Raw genomic sequence first — 16504 nt, forward strand, 5'->3', positions numbered from 1 at the left:
AGGAAGTTTTCCTGGACGCCCAGATTCGGCAACACGCCTATCCTTTGAGCTTCCGTATCTCACACTTGTGACATTACATAGAACTTTTCCTTTGGGGTTATTATCACCCCAATTGAATGAGACGAGAGGTTCCTCACTGAGCTCCTCCAAAGATCTCAATCATTTTTACTGAACTGAGGTTATTATTAGAGGAAACCCCACCTACAGAGGCCTTTCCCCCTCTTAAAAAAATAAAAAGAAGAAATCTATGAAAACAAGAACATTTCCACTATTTTAAAATCCAGAATTGATGAGTCCTTCATAAGCCAAAGTGCTTGATCAACAGCTTCCTCAAACCAATCAATGAGGTTCAAAGTCAGGGAAACTGACTCCTCTCATCCTTGGGGGCTGCTACGAGGATTTTGGAAAAATTAAAATTAAAAAACGTAAAAAGAATTGGATGATACGCTGTCTATACAGGCTTGTCATTCTGACAGAGCAGTTCCAGAACTTGAAATGTAATCTCTGAGGGGACAGGGAGACGGTTTCATCACATCCTACGGGCAGACAAATGTTTTAGGTCCAGCATTCCCTGAATCAAAAGCACCATGGAAGCACCTAACACAGCCCCGTTCAGCAACATGTGTTTGCGGTAGAGAGTACACAGGAACCCCTTCTTCTCGTCCTTTTCATGTGTTTTCCTCTTCAGTTATATCTGAGGGGTTCTGTATTTCCCTGGTGGGAGGCCGAGACACTGATTTCCACACCAGACCTCCCGTTCCCTCCCAAATGCTGCAGGCCAGGTCTTCAGCATGGGTCCTGGGCATGCAAGCTGCCGCAGAAAGAGTGGGGACCCGGTCTGCAAGGTGGCTTTCAGTGTGCCTCTAGGGCTGTGCTTCTTAAAGATTTAGAAGACAGAAGCCCCCCCACACATACACACACCCTCCATGTGGACCATGGCCCATCCTGCCACAGCGAGCGACGGAAGGGCTATGGAGGCGACGACAGACAAGGACCACCAGCCCAGCATGTGACAGGGGGGCAGGATTTTAAAGGCCCGAGCAGGAGGTGGGAGAGGCTGATCTTCCAGGTGCCCTCAATTTCTTCACCCCTGACAGCAAAGCTTAGCCCTCAGAGGCACCCAGGGAATGGGGCTGATGTGACCAGGAAAACAACATCCCCAGAATGCCTGATGCCCCCCTGGGCCGAGTCTGACTCTGGCCTGGCTGGCTGCCTGCCAGAGTCTGCAGGCACTTTCCAAGGACATAGAGGGTGAACGTTCCTGTCAAGGTTCCCTGAGGACTGTCCCTTCCCAGCCCTGACCCTCCTCGGGGCTCTCCCCAGGGGCCTGTGAAGCCCTGGGTAAAGACACCAGGGCCCAGAGGCTGAGTCACTCCCTTAGGGCCGACCTGGGTCAGAGCAAGTCCGTTATTTCAAGGACAAGTTCTCAGACCCCTTATCCAGCCACGCCCGGCAGGAACCAAGAGGAGAAACGTCCACGGGCAGTTGAGAAATGGGCAGGCCCAGCTCTGGCAAATCGGCTTCTTTGGGGTCTGAGGCCTCAGGTGTCTACATGTTCAACACGCAGAGGAAGACACGCCCCCCCTGCTCCAGCCACTGGAAGGGGGCCCTGCCTCTGGGCCAGGCCACAGGAAGCCCAAGGCAGGCCTTGTGCAGAGATATTTCGGGGGCGAGGAGGGGGCCCTCCTTCCAGATGTGGAGGCAGTGGATGGTGGATAAGGGCAGCTGGGTGGGGCCACGTCATCCCTGCGGGAGGCCACCGAACAGGGCTGTGGACCGCTCCAAGTTTTTGATGTGCCTGCTGGGGAAGGGGGTGTTTAAAACCATTTCAAAAGCTGGGGGAAGCCCAGAGAAGGGGGCCTCATTCCCTGTGGGGAGGGGGGATTTCAAAGGCAACCCCGCTGCTGAAAAGGTCTCAAAAAACTCTTGCCTTTCTATCGGCTCCAAATCACTCCCTGGCCAGCAGCAGCCAGGAGAGGGTGCTGGGAAAATGTTCCCAAGGAGATGCGTCCCTGAGTCATCATAACTCCCAGGGTCTGGAGGCTGCAAAGCCACGAAGAGGCCCCCCTGCTATAAAAAGGCCAGTTTAGCAACCCCCAGGGGAGGGCTCCAGCAGTCCGGGTCCCTGGGGAGGCCAGCCTCAGACCCCCCCCCGCGCCCCACGTTTATGAGAAGGCCATCAAGCTGAACAGTACCACTTCTACCCGCCAAGTCCCCTTGGTGCTGCTAAGGGGGGCTTTTGCCCCCAACCAGCTGCAGGCATCCACTCTGGCCTCGGGCCATTTAGCAGGGGAAGCTGTCCACAGGGACACTGGGCCCCAACAGATTTACTGGGACTTCGGAGCCAGCCCCAGCTGGGGCTCTCGGGCGCACTACTCTTCCATTCCTATCCCCCACCGTTGCCCCCTGCCACCTTCCCCAAGCCACCAGGGCCAAGTAGGTACACCGCACAAACCAAATATCGGTTCTATCACCAACCTCTCTCTTCTCTCCTGGCCTCATCCCCCCACCTCTGGGCCAGGCCAGGCAGATCTCTGTTCCTTTCTATCTGCTTCCCCCTCAACACTGTGGCTGGATTCATCTCCCTCAACTACTCAGCTACATCCAGGCCATACTCTGCTCCCAAACCTTCAATGGCTCCCTAGCGCCTAAGCCCAGGTTTGCACATTCAGGTGCCCACGGGGACCAGGCTGGGGACACAAATGAGCAAAGCAGCCCCTAAAATACAATAGGGATGGGTGGGGACTGTGGTGCCTGGGAACACGTGATCCCAGCTGCCCCATATGAGAACTCAGGGCCCTGGCGGCCCCCTCTTCTGGTTTTTCAAGAGCAGCCAAAACAACATCAGCCAAGGGACCCCCAGATTTGGACCCTAGCCTGCAGGGTCGAGTCCAAACCCAAACCCCTTAACTTGGCATTCAAGGCCCTCTGTGGCCTGGCCCCAGTCTACCTCCCCACCCTAAATAAAGCCCACGATGCTCCCACATGAGAGGCCTCCATCCCAGCGAGGTCGGGCTCCTGTAGCCCCCCAAACTCCCTCCTCTGCTCCTGCCTCTGAGCCTGGCTCACCCCACAGTCCTCCCACAGACACTGCCCGCCGCCTCCTCCATCTAACAGTGCATCCTGCAAGGACCTGCTTCTGCTGAGCCCTCCGAGGCTGTTGTTCTCCGGTGACCGGCCTTACTTGTCAAAGCTACACCCTCTGCCAGCGATGGGCCCTGCCACAGAGAAAACTCCTCTTCTGCCTTCAACACCCAGACCTTTCTGACGGACCTCCTTGGATCTAGCAGTCCTCGTTCCGGGAGTATCAACCTCCCGGCACTCTGCGTACCTGGATGCGGATGCTGTCAGCTTCCCCTGTGGGCAGCACTGGGTCCTTCCCACCACAGACCCTGGGCAGGGAGCCACACACAGTGGAGAGAGCCCAGCCTAATTCAGACCCCGGTTCTGCTGCTTCATCTCTGGAAGAATTTGGATACATCACTGAAGCTCCTCGATGAGATGGAGGAGAGCACCCACCTAGGGTACCTGGCATGTGGTGGGGCTCAGCGTCCTCACCCAGTGACACCTCCCTTCCTGGCATGATGTGTGTGCCATGGTGTCTCCTACAGGGTGCCATAAGGTCCCTGAGGGCGGGGACCGGGTCCCCTTCTCCCTGGATCACCTGAGACCACCCCAGCACTCTGCATGCAAGAGGTGCTCAGTCAGCGTTCTTTGATAAATGGAGTTGATGAGGCCAGGGCAGGGCCGGCAGGTGGGAAGGGCAGGTTAGAGCAAGAGACTGCACCCTGCAACCAGAGGCATGGCTCACAAGGGGCCCCCAGCCCATGCTGCATGGGGACACGGCATGGTGACACTTTCTGCAATGCGTGAACGTCTCACTCAGAATCTCAGGCTCTGAGACCAGCAGCAACTTGCTGCCTGCTCCCCGTGTGTCCTGGGAACCAGACCAGCTCACGGCACTGCGGAGCAGGCTGGGGTGAGGGGCCCTGCCCAGCCCCCAGACGGGACTGCCTCCCTTGGGAGCCTGGCACCCTGCTCGCACCAAGTTCCAGATGCCCCTCCAGCCCCCCTTTCCCATTGCCCAGCCCATCTCTCTAGTTAGGAGCAACCCCCTCGCCTTCCACCTGAGGACACGTGGCTTCCGGGTTCTGCACAGAAGGAAAGGTGGAAGGGGGGTGTGTGGGGGAAGCACCTTTGAAATCACCGTGGTCCAATTAGCCAGGCTCTCGCCCTTCGTGCTTACAAACAGGCACACACATTAACACCTGCTACAAAAGCAAACATTTTTAGATATCTTCATCTTTACCTCCTTGACACTCCCATGAAAGCGCTCTCAGCAGCCGGTGACTGACAGGATAGTTTCCTCCTTCTACTTCAGCAGGGGGCTTTCAAACAGAAGAAATTAAAAAGCCACCAATCTCCCTGTCAGGCTGAACTCCCGGGGCCTTACCTGCCCCTCCTCAGCACCCTAGGTCCCCTCACCAACGGGTGAGCCCCACCCCGCACGTGGTCGGGGTCCACACCTTCAGGGGAACCACTTGGCGTCACCGGGACACCGGACACCCAAACCCACCGAGTGTGCCAAGGCTGCCGCTGGGGGGGACCAGGGCACCATCCTCACCCTGAGCACGATTTCACTGAAGAAGGACCTTAGCAATCGCTCCTTTTGCGGAAAACATGGATGGTGGCCCAGACGTGGAGCAATTGTCCTGCATTGCCGGTGGGACGGTAGTTTCACAAAACTGCCTTGGAAATCTGTCCGTCTGTATCTACTGAAGGTGACCTACTAGTATCCCATGACCCGCCAATTCCAGCCCTACCGATCTTCCCATTCAAACCACATGCACCTGCTCACCAAAATCCACATACGAGAAGGTCCACAGCAGCGTACGATCTGAAACAACTCCAACACGGAAATGACCAAGAAGCCCAGCAAGAGTCAGACAGACAAGATAAATGAAGTGTTCACACGACGGAATAGTACACACCCGTGAGAAGGGGTGACATGCAAACTACAGGCACGAACATGAATGACCCAAAGCTGCCAGATGCCAACGAGCAGAGACCATACAATTTCATTTACATCCAATGCAAAATGGGCCCAAAAAACCCTACGCCATTTGACATCAGGAGGGTGACAACATTTCGTTGCGGGTGGGGGAGGGCCCAGAAGGGTCAGGAGGGATGCGAAAATGCTCTGTTTCCTCACTGGGCTATTGCTTACACAGGTGTGCCCGGTTCATGAGAGTGCACCGAGTTGCACGGTTAATGGACCTCTTCGAATGTATGCAATTAAGGGTTTTGTAAAACAGTTCTCTGTCGGCATGGCTGTTTTTAAGACTATAACGGAAAGATGTTAGAGGAAGTGAAGGGTCAGGATGCTCAACCCACACCTGAAGCCTCACTGCTCAGACTGCAGGGGTCTTGGAGATGGAGATCAACCTTCTACTGGAGACCCGAGGCACCAGGATTCCAGAAGCTCCCAAAGCGCTCACCGCCAAGTCCTCCGCCCCCCAGGGCCAAGCCCCCACGCTCACCGGAAATCCAGCCGCACTCCCTCTTACACTGAGGGCATCCCCAGCCGCCAGGGAGACCACACCCATCCACGCAAGGCACACGCCTTCCCTCCGTACCTCAGGCCAAGAGAGAACACTATGGCGCTTTGCAAGTCCCCCTCTGGAAAGGCTGATTTTTCCAAAGTCCAAAACTACTTGAAGAGGAATAGGAAAAGCACTGAAATAACTTTGTAAGCACTCTGTTTTGACAATGTGCCTGAGGAATTCACCACATTTAGCGGGGAAATGTGAGCAGTTAAGTCTATTCAATGTCATGACATACGAAATTGAGGCATAATTGCCCCTGAGTGCTTGACAACTGGAAAGCACTTCGTTTCAGAAATGGAGGGAAATTTATGCTGGGAAATGGAAGAGACTGTCAAAAGTTTGATTGTAATGTGAGTGGAGCTGCGACAAGAAGGCTGGATGGAGAAAGTGCTCAGCTCTTACATTTTACTCCCATTTGAAATGTCTCTGAAACAGCAGTTGTGACTCCATCTTTCGCCCTAAAAGCTGTGAAATGATGATCGGAACCACAAACTTCAGACCCCAGTGAGTGGCCCCAGCATGGGTGGGAGGAAACGCTCTCTTACCAATCATGTGGTTGGCAACATGGATTTGGATCTCTCTCTCGTTCTCAAAGGTCATCTGGCACTTGATGCACTGGTATGTCTTTTTCTGTTTGGAAGCCAAAAAAGAAAGGAATTAGATAGTCAGGAGGTAGAAAAGAGCATAAAGCAAAAGTGCCTGGAAGTCCTGGCTCAAGACTTTCCAGAATGGCTCTGATCCCCTCCCAGGTCTCGCTGAGCCATTCAATTCCCACCTGCCTCTGAATCCAGCTCTCCAGCCTAGGGATGGGGACTGGGCTAGATTCTAAGGGAGCTGTCCTCTGTTAGATGTGGGGAAATTGCCATGATGGGAATCACCATCCCAAGGTGAGAGCACAGAGTATGACCATGGAAAGGAAGTTTGAAGGAGGCTGCCCTGCTTGGAGCATGCTCAGATCCATCTATGCATCCCCTAGCTACCCATCCATCCATTTCTCCAACATCCATCCATCTACCTACCCACTGTCTACCCACCTATCCAACTCTACACACACCCCCATCCATCTACCCATCAATCCACCTACCTACCTTATCATCCATCTAGTTATACACACCTACCCATCCACCCGTTCATTCATCCACCCTCCATCTACCCATCCATCTGCCTGTTCATCTGTCCGTCTTCCCCTACATCCATCTACTTACCCTCTCTCTCTAACCATCCACCCACCCACCCACCTAGCCAACCATACATCCATCTTTCCACGCATTCAACTACTCTATCTCTTTACCCGCCCTAAGGACCATGTGGCCGAGCAGGGGACACTGCTCCTGCCAATCCTAGTGCTTAGAAGTAACTGAGGAATTCCTCATTTGCCCTAGGCTCACAAGGCCACAGTGATCCTACAGCTGGCTTCCGCACACAGGAAGCTGAGATCAGCTGCCCTGAGGGGGTGGGAGCAGGAAAATGGAGATCATCGGAAGCTTCAGAGCTTCTTGAAGACCCATTCGAAAGAGTGGAGCTCATTCTCAACAGCTAAGCCTGGCTGGGTGGTTGTGAAAGCAGGCCCCTGTGGACAGGGGCAGTATTGCCTGTGTGGGGGAAGGTTGGTGGCTGTGGGTTTTTATGAAGGGGACAGGGTGGTACTGGAATCCAAAATATCCAAGCTTTTTGAAGACCACTTCAACTCCGGGACGATGGGGCCTCCCTCCACCCCTGGAAAAGGGAGCAGGACTTTGGATTTCTTGGCTAGACACTCAGGCCCAACCCTCAACGATGCGGCCAGGACGAACCACCAGGGGGCTCAGTGCCTCAGCTCCCACAGTGGCTCCAAGCACATCTGCAGCTTCCCTCGAGAGTCCCACCTCCAGGCCTTTGCCCACGCTGTGTCCTCCACTCGGAGTATACCCTTTCCATCCTTGAAGACTCCATTCAAATGTCACCTCTGCTGAGAAGCCTCCTCTTCCCACCCAGGGATGAGTTCAGGGGCTCCCCAGGCCCCCAAGCTTATGCTTAAGCATCTAGTTCATCAGCACATGGATTTTTGTGTCTAATTGACTTGTTTGCTCCCCCCACTGCACCACGAGCACCCAGAGGCCCAGGATGTGTTTCGTCCACCTGTGAGGTCCCACGGCCAGCAGAGACTCCCTGCTTGGGAAGCATCTGTTGAACAAATGAGCAAAGTTGCAAATACTATGTTGCAAAGCACTCTGCTAGGACAGAAGGAACAAAGAGAACCAAAGATGACTTCTATACGCTGGATCCTCAGCACCGGGCACGGGGCCTGGCCCAGAACGAGCGCCTCATAATGACTTAACTTTTATTACAGCGGTTGTTGATGCTGAGCAAATGCTGGTGGAACACACGAGTGAAGAAACAACAGTCTTTGTTGGTGCTGGGAGCTTCGGTTCCAGAGGCAATGTCTCTGCTCAGGGTCCAGAACCCGCTCCGATAAGACCGGGGCTCTTCCCCCAATGTTGCAAAAGACCCAGGGGTTCAGAAGAGTGGCCGAGAAGCAGGCATTTAGCCTGGAAATGCCCTGGGAAGAATGGCATGAGGCTGGAGGGCCAAACAGGGCTGGGGATTCTGGCCACACAAGAGACAGAGGAGACGTTCAGGTCAGAGGAGACAGTGGGGACTGAGGTCTTCTGGAGGCACACAGGCCCAAAGCCCCCATCTCAGCTCAACTCCACCTCCGTGCTCATGGAGAGCAATGATCTTGGGTCTCTCCATTGTCAAAATCATGCATTCCTTCCCACATGTGTACCCCACCCCTTTGATGCGGGAAGGAAGGAAGGGAGGGATGAGGGAGAATGAAACACACCCCAGGATCTCCACACCAAGGAAGCCCAGAGAAGGCCTGCTGCACAAGGAAGGCCGTGTACCCCCTCCACAGTTCTGCTTGGGTAGAAGTCCGTGGAGGCCATACCATAGCCATGGCTGGTCCAGCCCAGTGCGGAGGACGGGCCACGATCAAGGTGATTTTGGTTGTTCCTCCTAGGGGCAGGTGAATGAAGGGGGTCTCTATGCTTGGTAAAAAAAAAAATCACCAGGGGCCGAGCAGAATGAGAAGCTATCCCCAGGGCTCCTCCAGCGTGCGGCCAGCCCCTCGGCAGCAGGAAGAAGACTGCTGATAACTGGGCCCTTCCTGATGGGGAAAAAGACTCCAGGGGATTCCCAAGGGAAGGGACGTTGCTGACCACAAGAGCCTGGATGTACACACACAGACAGACACACACACACACACACACACACACACACACACACCCTGCATGCACAGGTATGTACATGCCCACGAGGACACACACAGACATGCAAACAGACGTATGTACGCTCCCTCGCCCCAACTCGCTGTCAACACATAAGACCCCCGCCCCCACCACCACACACAGCAACCTGCTCCCTGTAACACAGACACACAGGTACAACACCCACAGAGCAGTGGGGACGTCCTCACGACCACAAGCTCACACACGTCGACATATCCAAACTCACCCTGAGACACAAAGGCTTTCGACTCTGTCACTGGACCGCCGATAGCTACATCCGTCATGCCCGGTGTGCCCACAGCCACACAAGCACACGCACAGACCCCTTCCAGACACACCCTCGCGGTCTCAGCAGACTCCCGAGTGTCCACGTGTGCACTCGCACACAGGCATCCACGCTCTGCCACACGCGCAGCCTCACCAGCACCAACAGTCACTAAGCACGTCTGTTACTCCCAGAGGCCCCCATACAGAGACGGCCCTTCCGGCCTTGCATGCAAGGCACCTGGCCAGGGCCATCTGGTCCTCCACGTTGGTGGAACATGAGTTCAGGGACAAGCAGATGACGACTCTCTCGCTCTGTCTCCTTCCTGCTGCAATGCTGGCCAGACCCCGTCCTCACTCCAATACTTCCTCTTGGTCTGTCTTCCCCTTCTCTATCCCCCAGAGCCCCTCCTCCTCCTCTGGAGCTTCAGGCCCCACCAGGAGACATAATTAGAGAAAGAGAGAACTTGGCATTCAAAGCGCCTCCTCTGTCATAAGCCCCTTCCCCAGAGCCCAGCCCGGGAGAACCAAAGCTGAGCCCTGGGGCCTGCGGCCGGGGCTGCCTCTCCCTGTGTGGCCCCCAGCAACCTCCGAGAAGAGCGCAGGGCAGAGGGAGAACACACTTGAGACCAGTAGAGACAGGAGACAAGAAGAGTGGGAGCGACAGGAAAGACAGCCCATAGCTGCTGAATTTCCACGGTCGCGATGGCAGCTCACGTTTACTGAGCACCTACTATGTGCAGGCTCTGTTCATTCTGAAGACTCACAATCATTCGGTAAGCCCCACTTTAAGGGTGGAGAAAGTGGAGTTTGGAGAGGCTAAACCACTTGGCCAGAGCCCCGCACTGCTGAGCAAGGGGACAGGGATTTGATGCCAGGCAGGCTGCGTCCTGGGCCACTCTCTGAGCAGCTTTTCTCAGCTCTGTGTCCCAGAACACCCCGGACGGTCCTGGGCTAGGGCACAGAGAGCTGGTGCGGCCTGGCCAAGCCCTCTGACCTGTGTGAGAGCACCTAGGCTGCCCCACCTGGCACTGGGAGGGCCTGGGGAATCGACGGAGGGCTGGAGTCTGCCCACACTGGCCTAGAGTTGGGGTGATGTTGTTACTACCCATAAACAGAGCAGGGAGAGGGGGCGGGGCTGGAGCCTCCATGCTTCCCCACTCCAGCCGACAGCAGCCTCGGCCCCACGGGAACCCAGTCCTCTGAGAGCCGGTTGCTATGGATACACTTCTGAGGGTCCCAGCCTGCCAGCCCCCAAGCCCTCGCTCGGCCCCCAGAGTCTGCTCTTGTATGCATGAGTCCTAGGGGAGCGAGGGGTGGGCGAACAGGCAGCTGGGCCCCTGCCCCCAGGCGTGCCCAGGCAGGGGGCAAGGCCCCAGAGGCTGGGCCTCCACTGGGGAGGTTCCACGCTTTGTCTAGCTCCTTTCTGCAAATGGCCCATCTGCCCAGGCCTCTAGATGTGATTGTCTGCTCGCCTCCTCTCTCGCAAAGCCTGGGACAGGGAGAGGAAGGCCTGTTGGGCTCCCAGAAAACAAGCCCCCTCGGGTGTGAATCCCTGAGCTGGCAGGTACAGCTGTGCATCCCCGGGTAGATGGTTACCCCTTTCCGAGCCTGGGGACCATCTCTGCCAAAACAGAGGTCACGGCAAAGCTCCCAGGTTGTTGCCATGGAAATGATAAAGAGCCATTGCCCACACAGTAGGGGCTTCATGAAGCGGTCCTTGATGCGGAATCCAGGGCAGAGACTGGGGAGGGATAGGCCCCAGTAGCTCAAGGCTTTGGAGGCACCAGAAGCAGCCCCGTGGCTAGCAGGAGCCCCCACACTACGGTGGGCAGTGTGGGAAGGCAGGGATGGGGATGGGGTGCACCTGGGAGGAGGGTGTGCCGGGCCCCAGCCCTGCCACACTGTCCCACAGTCTGAACGAGGGGGGTAACTATCCCAGACCCCACTCCAGCCTGCCACCAGGATGGGCTCCAGAGCCAGGCAGAATGTGGGTCAAGAGCTCGCTCTGCTGTGGCCCACACTCCCTGGGTTCAAATCCCTTCTCTGCCTCTTGACAGCTGGGGGCTATTAACGGCCAGCGGTTCTGTGCCTCCGTTTCTTCATCCGTAAAGGTAGTGTCACGGCGTAGATAGAAAGTGCTCGGCACATCCTTATCCCTCGGTAAGTGTGAGCTGTGATCATAAATGGGAGAGATAGCAAGTGATGTTCCCTGTGCACCCAGCACTTCCTTTACTCACTCAAAGCTCAGGGCCAAATGCTGAGGTCAGCACAGTCACAATATTTAACCACGGGTGAGGCACGAACACCGACCAATCACAGCACATGCTCATTAAAAACCCAGAAGGACTCCCCCCTCCCTGGTGCCTGCCCGGTGATGTCAGCCCTGGACACAGACCCTGTCACTATCTGTTGCTACCATTATCACCCTTACTCTCTGGCTTTATAGGCGAGGACAGAGGCCCGGAGAAATCAAACCCCTGGTGGGTCCTGGAGGAGGGAAGATTTTCCTTTTAACCCCGCCCACCAGTGGAGGCTGAGCAGAGCTGAGAGGTGGTGACCGGGGCCGGGGCACAGTACCTGCGGTGGGAGTCCTAGGGGACCCCTGCCCAGAGGCAGTCTCCGTACATCCTCCTTCCGCTCTCTCCAGCCCGCCTTCTCTCTCATTCTCACCTCCAAGTCCCAGGCCCCAGTTCTGATCCCACATCTGCTCCCACAGCGGAACACCCAGGGCTACATCCCCGTCTTCCAGCAGGCCCCTGCGGCGGGTGGCCCTCCTCCAAATTCTGCCTTACTGCCTGGGGCACCAGCAGTGGCCCTCGAGGGAAAGATACTCCCGAGATCCACTTGACACCTCCTCAGTCTGGAAACAGACGACAGTCATTGGGAATCCCCGGGCCTGTACTGCCTGACACCCAAGAGCCACGCAGGCTCCAGGCCCACCACCACCTTGGCCACTGGCCCCACAGCCCATGTGGACCCTCCAGCAGCCCTAACTGGCCCTGCCTCCCTGAAACCTACTAGCTCTGGGCCTGTGCTCTCCCCCTTGTCTGGGAGCCCCCAAGGTAGAGTCCATTTCTGATTCTCCTCAACTGCCAGGCACCCCCAAACATAACGGGTGCTCGGGACAAATCTGAGGATGGATGAAAGGATCCAGCAGCCACGAAGGAGAACAGTCATGGGAACAATTCCTAGGGTCTTCCATGCACCAGCAACTGCCCTAACTATAAGGTGTGCCGTAGACCATAACAGTATCAGCTGGTGACTACAGCTAGTGTGATCGGCCCAAACTAAGTGCAGGTCCTGAGCCCTTTACAAATGATCTCTATGGATTATCAAAAGAATCCTGAATCTGAAGCCCAGAGAGCAAAGGGACTCACCCAAGGAGACTCAGCAAACAAGCGAGTAAGTCCACCCCAGATCTGTAAGAAAGGCGATAATCATTTATAATCGTGTGTCAGCCAGGGCACTAGGCCCTTTACTTATCTTACACTACGGGTCCCTAAAAGCAATCCTATGACGTCCGGATGACTGTCACCCCCCCCTTTTGCGGATGAGCACTCGACAAATGCGGCCCAGAGAGATAGATAACGTACGCCAACGTCACACAGCGGGAAGGGAACGGACAGCCCTGGGGATCACATTGGAGTCTACAACAGAGTGGATGCACCTGACCGCCACATGAGAGCGCGGCCTCTCCAAGCTACTAGAGGCAACACCACGAGGAGACACAGAGCTCAGCAGAGCCCCGAGGAGAAGCAACAGGCTCTTACCCGGGGCACTGGCGACGTCTGGGCGCCTTTCCGGGGCCCACTGGTCTCCGGCGTGAGGTCACGGTGGTCCACCTGCACGTGGCTCTCCAGGTCCTCGGCACTCTCGAATTTGACGCTGCACTCGGGACAGCGGAGGCCGGTGCAGGGCCGGTCGGCGGGCTCGGGCGGGGCCAGGCCACCCACCTGTCCGTTGGCGCTGCGGGCCATGCACCCAGCACAGAGGCCGTAGGGGAGCCCGTTGACGTCGAGCTTCACCAGGTCCTGCTTGCTGCGGAACTCCTTGAGGCACAGGGCACACTTGTAGAGCTTCTGCAGCCCCTGGCCGTTGGGGGAGGATGCGGCCGAGCTGCCCGCCAGCTTCTGCATGTGGAAGGTGCCATGGATCTTGAGCTCGAGCGTGGAGGTGACCGTCTGCATGCACACCACGCAGCGGAAGCCCGTGAGCGAGTTGCGCAGGTCGGGGTGCATCTGACAGTGCTCGATGAACTCCTCCTCGCTCTGCAGGGGCATCTTGCAGATACGGCAGGTGCCGGTGTCCAGGCTCTTGCTGTGGGTCACCTTGTGCTCGGTGAGCGTCAGCAGGGAGGGGAAGCGCTCGCCACAGATGGGGCACATGTAGTGCTTGGCGGGGCCCCGGTGCGTCTGCAGGTGCTCCCGGAGCCCGTTCTCCGAGAAGAAAGTCCGCGAGCACACGTTGCACTTGTGGCTGCCCTTGATGAACTCGGCCTTCTTGCGCGAGCCGTCGTCCTCCCCCGGCCGGATATTGTGGTCCCGCAGCCGGTGGTTTTGCAGCAGCACCTCCATGGTGTAGGCCGCCCCGCAGATGTCGCAGCCGTACATGGGCTCCGACGCGTCCACGTCATCCTCGCTGGCCTCGTGGCTGTTGGGCGCCTCGGGGTTCTTGAGCAGCATGCCCTGCAGGTCGGCGGGCTCCGCCTTCTTGGCGGCGGCGGGGGGCACTCCGTTGGCCGTGCCGTTCTCAGGGGCGGCGTCGAACACGCAGTGCTTCTCCCGCAGGTGCTTCTCCAGCAGGATGATGGCGTGGAAGGCCTTGCTACAGAACTTGCAGTTGTACTTCTTGCTGTGCGTGGTGATGTGGCACTGCAGCTCCACCTCGGTGCTGAAGGTCTCCCCGCAAAAGATGCACTTGTGCGCCTTGGCCGGGTTGCCCAGGTGGCTGTGTTTGACATGCACCTGCAGGTCGGCCTCCTTGCGGAAGTCCCAGTTGCAGGCCGTGCAGCGGTACATCTTCTTCTCGTTGCTGTGCTTCACGGCCAGGTGCACCTGGATGGACACCTTGGAGTCGAAGACCTCCTGACACAGGGTGCAGTGGTACAGCACGAAGGTGTGCATGTCCAGCAGGTGCTTCTGCAGGTCGTCCACTGAGGAGAACTGCTTGTCGCAGCTCTCACACACGTAGTGGGTCGACGTGGTCATGTAGTGCACCGTCAGGTGCTGCAGGAGGGACTCCTGGGAGTCGAAGTCCTCTTTGCACTGGGGGCACGCCTGCTTCCGCAGCAACAGCTCCAGGTGCAGCTTCAGGTGGGTCTGGAAGCTCTCGAAGTTGGAGAACTTGAGGTCGCACTGATTACAGGGATACTCGCCATTGGAGATGGAGTTGGCGCTGGCCGAGAGCCGCTGCCGCTTGGGGGAGGCCACCTCCACATCGGACGAGACCGGGCTCTGCTCCGCCTTGGACTTCTTGCTGTGGGCGAGCGGAATGTTCTTGTGGTTCTCCTTGATGTGCTTGGTGAGCTTCAGGATGGAGCCGAAGATGGGCGAGTTGGTGCAGTAGGGGCAGGAGTAGACCTCCATGAAGGATTGAGTGGGCTGCACAACCGGGGACTCCAGCTTGGCGCTGCCCACGCCGCAGTGGGCCTGCTGGATGTGCTCGGTGAGGGAAGCGTCGGTCAGGAAACCCATGGAGCACTGGTTGCAGAAGAAGGCGTTACTGCCGTCGGGCGGGCCGACGTCGGGGCCGCAGTGGGAGGCGCGGATGTGCTCCTGCAGGCTGTTGATGTCGGCAAACACGTCGGGACAGTAGTTGCAGTGGAAGGCCGAGAGGTTGCCGAACTGCATCACCGGGTAGGCATGGCTCTTGTGCAGCTTGCGGACGTGCTCGTTGAGGTTGTACAGCGTGGGCACGGAGTCCAGGCAGATCTGACACGTGTGGCTCTGCTGGGGCTTGTCGGCGTGGATGGTCTTCAGGTGGATCTCCAGCACGGCCAGGCTGTTAAAGTCCCGCTTGGAGCAATAGGGGCAGCTGTAGACCACCTTGGACCAGCCCTGGCCCTCGTCCCGCATCTTCTTCTGGCCCCGCAGCGGCTTCAAGGTGGAGTCCGGGGTGGAGCCGCGCTCCACGGACGCGCTGGAGTCCGGCGTGGCGCTGCTCATGGAGGCCACGCTGCCCAGCACGGGGTCAGGGCTGGCGCTGTGGTTGCTGGAGTCGGGCTGCCGGTGGCTGTCCAGGTGGCAGTAGACGCCCTCCACCGAGGAGAACTGCTCGGGGCACATGGGGCACTTGTGTTTCTGGTTGGCGTGGGCTTGGTGGATGTGGGTGAGCAGCGCGTTCTCGTCCACGAAGACCTCGGGGCAGTGGATGCACTGCAGGTCGGCCTTCTCGGAGAGCTGGGGGTGGCGGGTGAGCACGTGCTTCTCCAGCTCCTCTGTCTGGCTGAAGGTGTCCTCGCAGTAGTCACACATGAAGTCGTCCTTCTTGGCCTCCTTCTCTGACTTGGCTAGGTGCTCCTTGTTCTTCTTGTGCGCCTGCATGTGGCTCTGCAGCGAGCTGGTGGAGGAGAAGCCGCGCTTGCAGACGGTGCACTTGAAGGGCTTGCTGGAGCTGTGGGTCTTCAGGTGGATCTTGAGGTGGTCGCTGCGGGAGAAGGCGGCCTCGCACTCGTGACAGTGGTACTTCTTATCGCCCGTGTGCAGCTTGATGTGCCGGTCACGACTCCTCTTGTGCTTGAAGAGGCGGCTGCAGTAGGTGCACTTGAACGGCAGCTTGTCGCTGTGGATCTGCTCGTGCCTCTTCAAGTAGCTCAGGCGGATGAAGGACTTGTCGCAGAACTGGCAAGGGTACGGCAGGCCCGTGCCCCCTTCTTCCTCGCCCAAGCCGAGGTCACACCCATCTCCGATCATCTGCGTGGGTGACGCAACATCCTTGCTGGAGGGAGACGAGGCGACCCAGGAGAGTTGCGGGTCGTCGTCACCATCTGCGGGGGGAAGGCGGAGAGGAGATTAGAGGCAATTCCCAGGGCCGCCCAGAAACAAGGACAGAGCCGGCTTCTCGACAGCTCGCGGGCTGGGGCCCTGCAGCTGGCCGACTGCTGCAGGGGGAGTCGGGGGAGGGAGTCCTGGGGGCGGGGGGCGCAGCGGAAGCGAGTGGACATGAAGGCCCTCAGTGTGGAGAGGGGTGGCAGGATATGGAGGAGACACGGAGACAAGTCTTCCTCCTTGGCGACACCCGCATGGGCCTCGCTGGACACCGTAACCCCCACAGGAGGTGAGCTCTCGAGCACTTCCCTGATGGTGTCGGGGGTGCAGCCGGAGAGCGAAAAAGTACCCGGAAATGACCTCACCGACCGGCAGT

At 57.6% G+C, this 16504-nt stretch overlaps 1 protein-coding gene across 1 annotated transcript in view; it reads right to left on the reverse strand.

Moving 5' to 3' along the window:
- Nucleotides 1-16504, reverse strand: part of ZNF423 (zinc finger protein 423) — a 160428-nt gene that overhangs the window by 121402 nt on the left and 22522 nt on the right. Inside the window, exons 2-3 of the mRNA XM_028094544.2 lie at nucleotides 12913-16127; nucleotides 6152-6236 (exon numbers count right to left, since the gene is read on the reverse strand). Coding sequence (XP_027950345.1) covers nucleotides 6152-6236; nucleotides 12913-16053 — 3226 coding nt within the window. The 5' untranslated portion in view covers nucleotides 16054-16127. The remainder of the gene's footprint in view (nucleotides 1-6151; nucleotides 6237-12912; nucleotides 16128-16504) is intronic.

The sequence above is a fragment of the Eumetopias jubatus genome, unplaced genomic scaffold, assembly GCF_037043125.1.
Source record: "Eumetopias jubatus isolate StellerSeaLion01/CBP00866 unplaced genomic scaffold, mEumJub1_p1.0 scaffold_10, whole genome shotgun sequence".
Lineage (NCBI taxonomy): Eukaryota > Metazoa > Chordata > Mammalia > Carnivora > Otariidae > Eumetopias > Eumetopias jubatus.